The sequence below is a fragment of the Sminthopsis crassicaudata genome, chromosome 1 (assembly GCF_048593235.1).
Source record: "Sminthopsis crassicaudata isolate SCR6 chromosome 1, ASM4859323v1, whole genome shotgun sequence".
Lineage (NCBI taxonomy): Eukaryota > Metazoa > Chordata > Mammalia > Dasyuromorphia > Dasyuridae > Sminthopsis > Sminthopsis crassicaudata.
Window position 1 is genome coordinate 110,342,297 of NC_133617.1, and position 12,659 is coordinate 110,354,955.

The 12,659-nt window shown below is 34.1% G+C and overlaps 1 protein-coding gene across 1 annotated transcript in view; it reads right to left on the bottom strand.

Annotated features, from left to right (window-relative positions):
- Positions 1-12,659, bottom strand: part of TBC1D31 (TBC1 domain family member 31) — a 65,522-nt gene that overhangs the window by 41,316 nt on the left and 11,547 nt on the right. The window contains exons 2-4 of the mRNA XM_074266234.1: positions 11,359-11,505; positions 10,237-10,352; positions 3,796-3,974 (exon numbers count right to left, since the gene is read on the bottom strand). Of these exons, the coding sequence (XP_074122335.1) occupies positions 3,796-3,974; positions 10,237-10,352; positions 11,359-11,505 (442 nt within the window). The remainder of the gene's footprint in view (positions 1-3,795; positions 3,975-10,236; positions 10,353-11,358; positions 11,506-12,659) is intronic.

A 12,659-nucleotide genomic window follows, 5' to 3' on the forward strand; every position in this document is an offset into this window, starting at 1 on the left:
AAGAGCATACAGGTCTTTAGGGGAAACTGGCCTTGCCTTAGCTACTTCAGGACTCTGGAGTTCCAGTTACTAAAAGTTAAGGGAAAATGTTCAAGAACAATTTACTGAACACCTGCTAAGGGCAGGTCAATGGCACTTCTTTCAGAATCCCTGTGGTGAAATATATTCTTTTGCATGCATCACAGTGACTTTTCAGAATACGAGAGCGATTTCCCAGGGATTCCAGTCATTAAAGGAATATAGATAGCAATGCCAAGATTGCTCCCTGAAGAGACTAGTAGGAGTTAACAATAACAATTCTACTAACATTTATCTGGTACTTGATGGATCTCTAAGTGCTTAACATATATTATCTCATTCAATTTCTACCAAATATCTGAGAGGCAAGTTCCAGAGGTGGTGTTCTCATTTTTAAGGAGGAAGAAAGCAAGGCTGAGAGAGGTTAAGTGACTTCCCCATGTTTTACTAATAGGTGAGCAGACAAGATTTAAACAAGCCTCCTCTAACTCTTGTTCTATATATTGATCTCTGCCCCATAGCTCACTGCCCTCTTCTCAATATCTCATGGAAATTGCCAGAATTATACTTCAGCAAAAGATGCCGAGTTAAAATGAAATCTTATCCTTTCCAGAAGTTAGTTGCTAGCCCTGCTGCTGCTGTTGGGCACGATGACCCCTGACTACTCATGGAGAAGGATTTGTGCTAGTGAGGCTATTTTGGAAATCATATTGTAATTCAAAGGAAATATGATTTAACTCACAATTTTTCAGAAAAGCATTAAGTTACATAAAGCAAACCTATTCAGTACATATGAGAATTAATGATAAAAGATCAGAGAACTGAACCAAAACCTCAAAGTAATCCCCTTTATTCTCTAAACTATGAGGACTCATTCTAACGCTTGTCTGTCTGTCTGTCTGTCTCTGTCTCTCTCTCTCTCTCTCTCTCTCTCTCTCTCTCTCTCTCTCTCCATACACAAGCTAGAGACAACTCCTTTATTTTCCCTTTCAATATCTTTCTTCTCTCCTCTGACACCATCCCTGCTAATGGTCCTGTCTGTCTCTAGTTTTTCCTTATTACAATCCATCCTCCATACTCTTGAATCCAGTGGTATGTGGCCTCCTGGCTATTCCACAAACAAGACACTTCATCTTTTGGCTCCAGGTACTATATCCCACTCTGCCCCATTCCTGGAATGTTCTCCCTTCACTGACTACTGATCTTCCTGGCTTCCTTTAAATCCTAACTAAAATTCCATCATTTACTGAAAGTTTTCCCCAATTCTTAATTCTAATACCTGCCTCTCTTTGTTACTGTCTACTTATCCTGTACATAGCTTGTTTGTATATATTTGTTTACATGTTGTCTCCCCATCAGATTTAAGCTCCTGGCATATAATAGGAAATTAATAAAATTATTAATTGATTGACTATAAAGAATTTAAAATGAAATGGGATTTTATTTTGTAATCTATGCAAAGAAACTCAGAAAAGGAGAAAACTGAATGAACTGATGCTAAGTGAAGTCAACAGAATTAGGAAAACAATATACAAGGACTACAACAATGCAAAAATGAGTAACTGTAATAATCATCAAAGGACAAAAAAGCACCTCCCATCCTTCTCTGCAAAGTTGACAAACCATGGGTGTACTAAACACAGATACTGTCAGATTCAGATGACATGTTGGTTAGTTTTGCTGAATTGCTAGTTTTCCCTATTCTTTCTTTAAAGGATCATAAAATCACAAGAGATGGCTCTCTGGAAAGAGGATGAAGGAAAAGATACATTTGGAAATAAAGGTGACATTCTAATTAATAAAATTTAATTTTTAAACTAGTTTAATTAATTAAAATTAATTTAATTAATTAAAAATAATACTAAGATTAATAAAAATGTTTTCAATAAAAACATCAGAGCTAGTAAGGCTGTAAAATTTATCTAATACGACCCATAAACTTTTTAGATAACAAACTGAACCCTGGAAAGATTAATTCATTAAAAGATCATCTTATATAAGGGACCCAGGACAAAAATCCCCAAGAATAGTGTCATCATAAGGGGCTCTAGTAAAATAAGTTCCCTACTAACCAAAATTACAAAGGTAATTAAAAAATAATCAATTAGAAGCCAAAATATTCACTGGGATAGTATCCTAAAATTTTAAAAGAACTAAACTTTTATTTTAAGATATGGTTACTGTAATTTCCTCTTCTGCATCCTAGAGTTATTCATTCATCTATTATAAAACTCTGCTCTCTTGATTCCAATTTACTAAAGTCACTAGAAATGTCTTTATCTAATTTTCATTCATATGCCACAGGGCCTTAGTGTATGGAATTCTCTAAGTTAGATACATCTTTTTATAATGTAAATGTCCACAAATGTTAGAACTGGCAGCTTTCCAGCACAGGCAGCACATTTTAAAATCTGGTACCTGTCCCATGGAATCTGAGTACAATCCCGTGGCAGAGAGAACAGCTGGTTTCTGTGACTTTGTTTTGTAATGTGGGATCTGTGGCAGAATTGAGTCCCAGTGGAGACAGAAACTGCTCTCTTCTCCAGGAATTAAAATTCAATTTTAAAGCTCAGGCAATTAGAGATGGAAAAGACTAGTAGGTATTTGGTTCAAATCACTAATGAATTAGCTTAGTATAATTTTTCTTTTTCTTTAATTATTTAAACTAAAGGACCCTTGGATGTCTGTTGAAATGAATTTTTATTAACATGATATAACAAAATATAAAATTAAATATAATAAAAAATATTTACTTTTAATTTAATTTAATAAAAAAAAATTACTACTATTCATGTAGATATGCAGTGATAATATGAATTTTGACTTTGCTAGGTAGATGTAAAAATAATACACAAGCTACTCTTTGAAGAATACTATTGATGGGGGGGAACCCTGAAACTGTCCTCTCTGACTCTGATAGGGGAAGCCATGGGGCAGGCCTCAGGGAATCAAGATAAAGTGACTTCATTCTGTGATCTTGGTGAGACTAGCTACACCCTCTTTTGAATAGCTGTACCCTCTATTGAGTTTAAAATTAGTTCAGGACCACTCCTACTTAGCTTGAACTTGAAGTGATCTCATTCAACTGGAAATCTAGGCTTGTGGGCAGTGACAACTCTCCCCTTACTCAGTATCATTCAATTCATCTCTTATAAAAAAGGCAATTTTAAACTCATAATTTGCAGAAACCCGAAGCAGGACCACACCTTGTCAAGGAACTTGTCCTTGGCATAGCTGCCTGCCAGGACTCCTGCCTGCTGTGAAGACATTCTCTTTTCAGCAATAACCCCTTTTTATTTCTCTGCCAGGATTTCTTTATCAGGACCTTGTCACTCAGAATTCTGTCTTTCTAGCAAAGCTAGACTTCTGCAGGGCCAACAATAAAACTTCCTTTTTTTATGCCACTAATATTTCAAGTTCATGAATTCTTTCACGTTGAACCTGTGCTGACTAGAAGGGGATTCTCACACCTCAACTCTCTGCACTGCTACTAATTGCATCATCATAGTCTCAAGGTTACAGTAAGAAAATGCACAATAAATGTAAATCTGTGGCCAGGGATGGCATCTGCAACTCCACTAATTATTTTACTTGGCTAAAGTTGGAACATCACAGATGATCCAATTCAATGGAATGATACATGCAAAGATTCATTTTTATAAACAATGGCAGACTAACATTGACCAGAAAATCTTTGAAAAATACAATAACATAAATGCCTTCATCAAGAGGATTGAAGCGAATTATTTCTTACAATGAATTCCTTTCTTTACTGACCTTTTGTATGCCCACAGACTGGCTAATATTCAGCTTTCTTTTTCTCTGAAAAGTATCCAGGTCCCAGAGCTGGGCAGTATCAGAAGATGTGGTGATGGCATACCTCCCCGATGCATGGACTGAGATGGAAAATATCGAAGATTCATGTCCACTCATCCAGCTAACCAGCTCTTTAGTGACTGTAAGACAAACTTTAAATCTTACAAGAAGAATACAGAAAGAGCTCTATTTGAAATCTACTGAATATTCAATGTATCAAGCTAGACTTTATAACAAAGAAATACCTTTACAGCAGGCCCAGAACTGTAAAGCATGAAGAGTACACTTAAGGCATAAAAACATTCTGAAACAACTCCTTCCCAGAGGAGAAATAGGAAAACTCTTTTGTTATACTTACAAAGGCAATCTGAGACTATCTAAAGCAGAATTATGTTTTTAAAAAGGTAAAAACCACAACTATGGGAAGAAGTTTTTGAGTCTGAGAAAAATATTTCATGTCATTTCTAAGTTCAGCATAAATGGGTATGTTGTAAAACTTGCTTCTTTTCTTCTTTGATAACTGAAGTTCGAAGTTTAAATAAATGTCTCCAAGTCAATCTCTCAAATCTATTGTTATGAACACAGTTACAAGGTATATTCAGTAATATTCAAATCACCAACATTCCTCAAATATCTGGCTTTGTTTATTACTAAAAGGCTTAATACCAGCAGTAGCTATGCATATGGAAATTTTTTTAAAAGTTAAAAGAAAAATAGGAAAACTTGCTTTTTGCATCTGAAGAGAATGATTATTTTTATCTCAAATGTTTGATTTAAACAGGTTACTGCTAATAACTGTTTGAATTGGCAGTGACCTGTGTTTATTTTTCCTACAACTTTTGAAAGGGTTGAGTTTTACCAGATAGGATCCATCAATTTAGAAACCAGATTCATAAGACTCATTGACCATATCTTGAAAGCAAATTGTGTCCATTAAAGTCTTAAAATAATGGCCCATAAAACCTTAAAAGCACTTAAGTGCCTCAGTGGATAGAGCATGGAACCTGTAGTCATGATGACCTCAATTCAAAGCCATCCTTAGATACACCTTAGCTGTGTGACCCAGATACTCACTTCACCCTGTTTGCCTCAGTTTCCTCAAATTTAAATTGAGGCTATTAGCCTCAGCACCAACTTTTCAGGATTATAGAAAGCATCAAATGAAATAAAGTACTTTGCAAAGCTTAGAGTATTTTATAAATATTATTATTATTCAGGTGGATAGATCTTTATTAAATAAATTTAAATAAAATGTCAAAACCTATGTATCTCAGTTAAAGGATCATAAGATTCATAACTGGAAGAGGCCATAAAGATCCTTAAGATTCCAAACTTCTCATTTTGTAATTGAGAAAACCAAGACCACACAAATAAAATGAACTGTCCTATCACATAGGGAATGAATAACAGAGTGACAAAGGAATTTGAACTCAAGTCCTCTGCATTTAAATTCATTGCTTTTCATGGTACTGTGCTGTCTCCTCCTTCCTGAAAAATAAATTACTTTCAAGGAAAAATAACCTATCTACACTCTCAAAAGTAAAACAATAAACGTTATACTGTATACTGGATAAAAATAATTTATTTGTTTACACTGGTCACTTTGCAATATGTATCAATATGTGACTATACTAAATGAGGTCTGAATTTCCCAAGACCATTTAACTCACCAAAGTCTGACGGGTGACCTTTCATCTTCTCTTTCCCAGAATCAGGTCACCACCTTACTCCTGAGCCAATTCCAATCCATGCCAACATGTACATAAGTCTTTTTCACATGTACATGCTTGGATGACCAGTAAAAAGTAAGCTTGGTTATATGTTCCTAATGACCAAAATAATATTCTGGGGTCACTAAATCAATGTCTAATTCATAGACATTTAGCTGAAAGAGGTAAAATTCTTCCAGATGAATTTTGTTATTTTTTTCCTAGATCATTAAAATAGTTTTTTGGGAGTCTGATTGGTATAGCACTAAATAGATTAGTTTATGTAGTACTGTCATCTTTATTGTATTCGCTCAACCTATCCAAGAGCACTTAATATTTTTTCAATTGTTTAGATCTCACTTTATTTGTGTGGAAAGTGTTTTATATTTTTGCTCATATAGTTCCTGACTTCCCCTTAGTAGATAGATTCCCAAATATTTTTTACTATCGGCAGTTACTTTAAATGGAATTCCTCATGTCTCTAACTGTTGGTTTGTGTTAGTGATATATAAGAATACTGATGATTTATGTGGGTTTATTTTGTATCCTGCAACTTTGCTAAAGTTGTGGATTATTTCTAATAGCTTTTTAATAGAATCTCAGGGGTTCTCTAATTATACCATCATATCATCTTCAAAGAGTAATAACTTGATTTCCTCATTACCTACTCTAATTCCTTTAATCTTTTTCTCAATTCTTATTGCTGAAGCTAGCATTTCTAATACAATATTGAATAGTAATGGTGATGGTGGGCAACCTTGTTTCACTCCTGATCTTATTGGGAATGGTTCCAGTTTATTCTCATTGCATATGATGTTTACTAATGGTTTTAAATAGATGCTACTGACTATTTTAAGGAAAAGTCCATTTATTCCTATTTTCTCAAGCGTTTTTAATAGGAATGGATGTTGGATTTTATCAAATGCTTTTTCTGCATCTATTGAGATGATCATATGGTTTTTGTTAATTTGGTTACTGATACAGTCAATTATGCTTATAGTTTGCCTAATATTGAACCAGCTCTGCATTCCTGGTATAAATCCTACTTGGTCGTGGTGTATTATCCTAGGGATGATTTTCAGTAATCTTTTTGCATCAATATTCATTAGGGAGATTGGTTTATAATTTTTTTTCTGTTTTCAACCTGCCTGGTTTAAGTATCAGGACCATGTCTGTGTCATAAAAGGAATTTGGTAGGAGTTCTTCAGTCCCTTCATTATATAGAGTAATGGAGTTAACTGTTCTTTAAATGTTTGGTAGCATTCATATGTAAATCCATCTGGTCCTGGAGATTTTTTCTTAGGGAATTGGTTAATAGCTTGCTCTATTTCTTTTTCTAAAATGGGATTAAGCAATTTACTTCCTCCCCTGTTAATCTAGGCATCCTATATTTTTGAAGGTAGTCATCCATTTCATTTAGGTTATCAAATTTATTGGCATAAAGTTGGGCAAAGTAACTCCTAATTATTGTTCTAATTTCTTCCTCATTGGTGAAAAGTTCTCCATTTTCATTTTTAAAACTAACAATTTGATTTTCCTCTTTCCTTTTTCTAATCAAATTTACCAAAGGTTTATTTATTTTGTTGTTTTTTTTCATAAGACCAGCTCTTAGTTTTATTTGTTAATTCAACAGTGTTTTTTTACTTTCAATTTTGTTAATTTATCTTTTTAATTTTAGAATTTCAAGTTTAATATTTGATTGGGGGTTTTAAATTTGCTCTTTTTTTCTATTAAGATGCAAGCCCAATTCACTGATCTTCTCTTTCTCTATTTTATTCAAATAAGACTCTAGAGATACAAAATTTCCCTTTATTACACTTTGGCTGCATCCCACAAATTTTGGTATGTCTCATTGTTGTCATTCTCTTGGGTGAAATTATTGTTGATGAGATTATTTCGTTTCCAATTACTTTTTGGTCTATTTAGCCCTAGCTTTTTGTTGAATGTAGTTTTTATTGCATCGCGATCTGAAAAGAATGCATTTACTATTTCTGCCTTTTTGCATTTAATTTTGAGGTCTTTAGGTCCTAATATATGGTCAATTTTTGTACAGTTTCCATGAACTGCTGAGAACAAAGTGTACTCCTTTCTGTCTCCATTCAGTTTTCTCCAAAGATCTACCATAAGAGGTAAAATTCTTTAACAAATATCTGTGCAGTCACCAACATAAGATTTTTATATTTGAAAATCAGCATATATCATGGCGCAGCGAGGTGGCACAGTTGACAAAGTACAAGGAAGATAGGAAGATTCACCTTCTTGAGTTCAAATCCAGCCTTGGAAATATACTAGCTGTGGGACCCTGGACCAGTCACTTAACTGTTTGCCTCAGGGTTTTTTTTTTTTTTTTTTTTTTTTTTTTTTGGGTAAAATGAGCTAAAGTAGGAAATGGCAAATCACCCCAGTATCTTTGTCAAGAAAACCCCAAAAGGAGTCATGAAGAGTCAGACATGACTGAAAAATAACTGAACAACAATGTATGTCATGGCAAAGATGAAGAGGGGAAATGACAAATTGCTACATATAGGTTTCAAACAAAACTCTTTTTCTTTTTTAAGGTCAGCATCTCTTTGTCATTACAAAAATCATGAAACATGCAGTGATCTCACAACTCTGATTTCATAAAGAATTGAATAATTACTCTTATAGTATTGCATAATTAATCTATCTAGTTATAGTCTTATATTGATTGTGGTGTGTGCTAAAGATAACATCATTGAGTCTGTCATGATGTTAAACAGCAGAGTTGAATGATATCAGAACAACAGTAAATACAAAGTTTGGTATGACTTGCTCAATTTGCTCAGCAAGATAGAAATCACAAGTGGAGAAGAATCTTATTATATAAGCCACAATCCTGGAATGAATGATAATAACATATCCACTTTATATATTATGAATTACTAAATGTTAATAGCATTTACAAAGTGCCTACCATGTATCAGATACTGTCTTCAGTGCTTGGAACACAAAGACAATTCCTACTCCACCTAAGGCTGGAGTGAAATAAGAACCAAAGAAAAGATGCACATGATGACTGCCATCACAGAAATAGAACAACAAAATGACACTAAATGCTTAAGAATTATGATGAGCAAGCTCAGCGTCAGAGAAGAGTGGAGAAAATGTGTCTGCCTCTCTTCTCTTGAAGAGGGAGGCAGATATGGGTGCATCGTACTATATTCGCCATCATTCACAGATAATATACTTGTTTGGTTTTGTTGAACTGCTACCTCCTCTCTCCCCTTTCTTTCTTGCTTTACTATTTTTGAATAATTGGGGGAGAATCAGTGAAGTAAGGGAATAAGTATTTATATATCAGCTATTATCTAACAGTCTCTCTAATAGATGCTTTCAAATAATTATTTCATTTGATCCTCATAATCACCCTGGGAGGAAGATGCATTACCCCCATTTTACAATTGAAGAAACTGAGGAAAACAGATTTGTCTAAATCAGCTAAGAAGTGTCAGGGGCTGGATTTAAAATCAGACCTTTCTGACTTCAGGTCTAGCACCCTGTCCACCTCAATGTTACCAGCTCTATCCACTGTGCCAGCAGGTGCTATGTTTGCCAGATGTAATAAGAAAAAAATATTAACAAAAATCAAAAGGGAAAAACCTCTCATGTTGTTGATCATATCTGAAGCTTCCCAATGAGTCAATTACAACTGCCTAATTCATCTTTATGACCACTTATTACCCATGGACCTGCAGTAGCCACCATGCCTCTTTTTCCATATGTGATTCTTTTGGTGGGGATAGTGAAGTAGAGACCATTCCAAAGGCAGCTGACCCAGCTCTTTCCTCATGGCCACTCAGGTTATGGGCCAAGTGATATTTGGTAGATATTTGTTTCTGTTTACACTATTCCTGGCATTCTCTCAGGAATCTTGTCAGTTAAAGAAAATAAAATTAGATGTCTCATAGAAAACACAGGGAAGCCTTCGTCTATGGCATACTATTTCTTTTGTTAGTATCCCTCATTTTTACAAAAGGTCAATTGCTGAAATGGCTTAGGGTTTTAAGAAATTTTAGTAAATTAAAATCCATTTAAATTTATTAGGAGAGCTTAATCATTAAAATATATATATACATTAAAGATATAAAGTTGAATCTTCTGCAAATAGAATAATTATGGCTGTTTATCTTTTGTATAAATCTGGATTTATAGATTTTATCACCTTAAAACAATTTCTACTACTAGGCTAAAAGGGATACAGGCCCCTGAAGAAACTCTAGAAACTCCTAGAAGTAATAGAATCTATAGTATGAAATTTATAGAGTAGAACAAAGGAGAGTATTTGCACATTTTTTTTTTAAGCTAGATTTTATTATGCTCATATGCTCAAATATATATGGTCAAGCATCAGGGAAAATCTGAATAACCATGAGGATTCTGATAAGGTTTCTAATAAGAAAAATAACAGAGTAATAGAAAAATAATTCTAAATCATTAGTTTTTGGGGTTTTTTTTTTTTGAGAAACAATCAGGGTTAAGTGACCTGGCCAGGGTCACACAGCTAAGAAGTATTAAGTATCTGAGGCCAAATTTGAACCAGGGTCCTCCTGACTACAGGGTCTGTGCTCTTTCCATTGCACTGTCTATCTATCAAAATATTTGCATGTGTTGCTTTTGAATTATCAATTAACTTTTTCTATATTACAAAAAGATGAGAAGGAAAGATTTTTACCTGTATCGAAACACTTAATGGAATAATCTGCCAAAGCCACAAGAAATTCAGACTTCCTGTGAAGATTAAAGGCCAGAGCTGTAGAAGCTTGATTTGTTCGTTGTACAAGGGTAAACCTATTTTTAAAAGAATTAATCAATTAATATAAGAGACTACTTAATTCACTTGGTTTGTACTAAGATAATCAACTTCAAACTTATATTTATCTTAACTTCCCAATTAGAATACAACAAAATCTACTTAATGTACATAAACTACACAGTGCCTGTACCATTTAATCTTTCAATCTTTCAATCAGGAGGTGCTAAGCTCTATTACCTCAGAGTCATCATTCTGCATATCAACTCTCATGACATTAGAAAGGACTAAAGGGCTGATCAAGAAGTTTTTCAGAAGATAAAGTGCCAGATAAACCAACTATATGTATTCTCCCACATCCCTTGGTAATGCATAAAAGAGTGCTCTGGTGATGCCAGGGAATACAGCTCTTAATAACTTTTTTAAAACTAATTTTAATTACCAGCCAGTAAGTGCAGTATTGGTAAAGAAGAGATGGAGCTCACAAATTTAAAAAAGAAAAAAAAATAAGTCATGGGTAGAAATCCTTTCAAAACAATTATTAACTTCTTTAGCACATGCAGGTGTCATGTCCTACTCATATTTGAATCCTCCAAAATATTAAACTCAAATAGAAACAGGGCCACCAAACTGTATATAAGTATCTCCTGTAGACCACATACTGACATAGAAAACCACACATTAACTTATTTATATTCTACAGCATATTAATTCACTTTGCTAAATATTTCTTAATTACATTTTGGTTTGTCCAAAGGCTATACATTTGACAATTTTCCTCCTGAGCATGAAGCTGCTCACCTACTTATCTCCTTATCTCACCCAGATAGTGACTACTCACAGGCCTGATACCACTACTGATCTCAAGGAAGCTTCTGCTTGCTCTGTTTCTGACTTGGACAGTAAGTCCTCTTTAGATAGCCTTAAATCAGGTGGCTCAGAAATCCTGAGCTCAGCAACCCACCCCTTAGCAAGAGTCACAGGTAGGTGTTGCCATGCCTTGTCTCTTTGAATTTGATGCTGCCAACTGGAGAATCTGCTTACCTGTTTCCATTTAGGTCAAAAACATATATATTTCCTTGGTGGTCTCCAGCAATGAAGGCATCTCCTGTAGAGTCAAAAGCCACATTCAAAAACCTCAGGGACTTCGGCTGGTACTCTGCAGCAGTGTGAACAATGTTCACTATGAGTCTATTTTGAAAGAAAAACAAAATTCATCCAAGTGTATATCGGGCTTTGAGGGACATCAAAAAAATATGACTTTGGTGTACTTTTTTAGTAATGAAGAAATGGTGTTTTCAAAATAAATTAAATGTTCCTCTACATCTCAAGAAACAATTTTAAAATGATTTCTGAGAGGATTCAGGGATTGTTTTCTTGAAGGAAGTGGGGCATTGGCCTGGACCGTAATTTTATCGATCTGGGAAATTCCCATTATCAGTGGAACTCAGCATCTCTTCTGAAACTTAAAATAATTAATTGCCTGAGGCCCTGAAAAAGGGCTCTGATCACACAGCCAAAGCATAGACATACTTGAACACAGATCTTCCTGGCTCCAAACTTGCTCTCTACCTATTCTATCATGCATTCAATCAGTCATTGTTAAAGTAATTAATGTAACAGACATATTGTAATGATATCTGATAAAAATAATTAACACAAAAAGAATAGAGTCTATTAATTGGAAACTATTAATGACTGAAAATTATCAATGAGAAATTTTTTTTTATCAATTGGCAGATGATACTCCATTAAGCTTTTGAATGTTACTGAATTTTTTAAGACTTTAAGATTTCTTTTAAATCTACCCTATCAAATATAAAACTAATATTCATAGGATAATACTAATACTCATAACATTTCATTTAAACTCAGTTACATTATTTTTTTAAATAGTTTTTATTTACCAGATATGTACATGGGTAATTTTACAACATTGACAATTGCCAAACCTTTTATTCTAATTTTTCCCCTCCTTCCCCCCCACAGATGGCAGGTTGACCAATACATGTTAAATAAGTTACATTATTTTTAATCTTTTTTAAATAGTCAAGCTGATTTTAAATATTTCATTCTCATTACAAATGGATTAGAAATATATAGGTGTAAACAATAACAGGTCAAAGATTGTTATACCTTTCAAATTCCAAATAGATATTTTTCTAGGGCTATTACTTTCTAGGATCACAAGAATAATAAATACTACCTGTCGACTAAACAAAACCGGCTGCTAAAGAATGTACAAAAACCTGCATGAGTGAATAATATAATTGCTGGCTTAGCATGGTCCACAGTTGTTTCCAACCTGTGGATTGAAGACCCCACAGAGAACAGGCCTGACTACA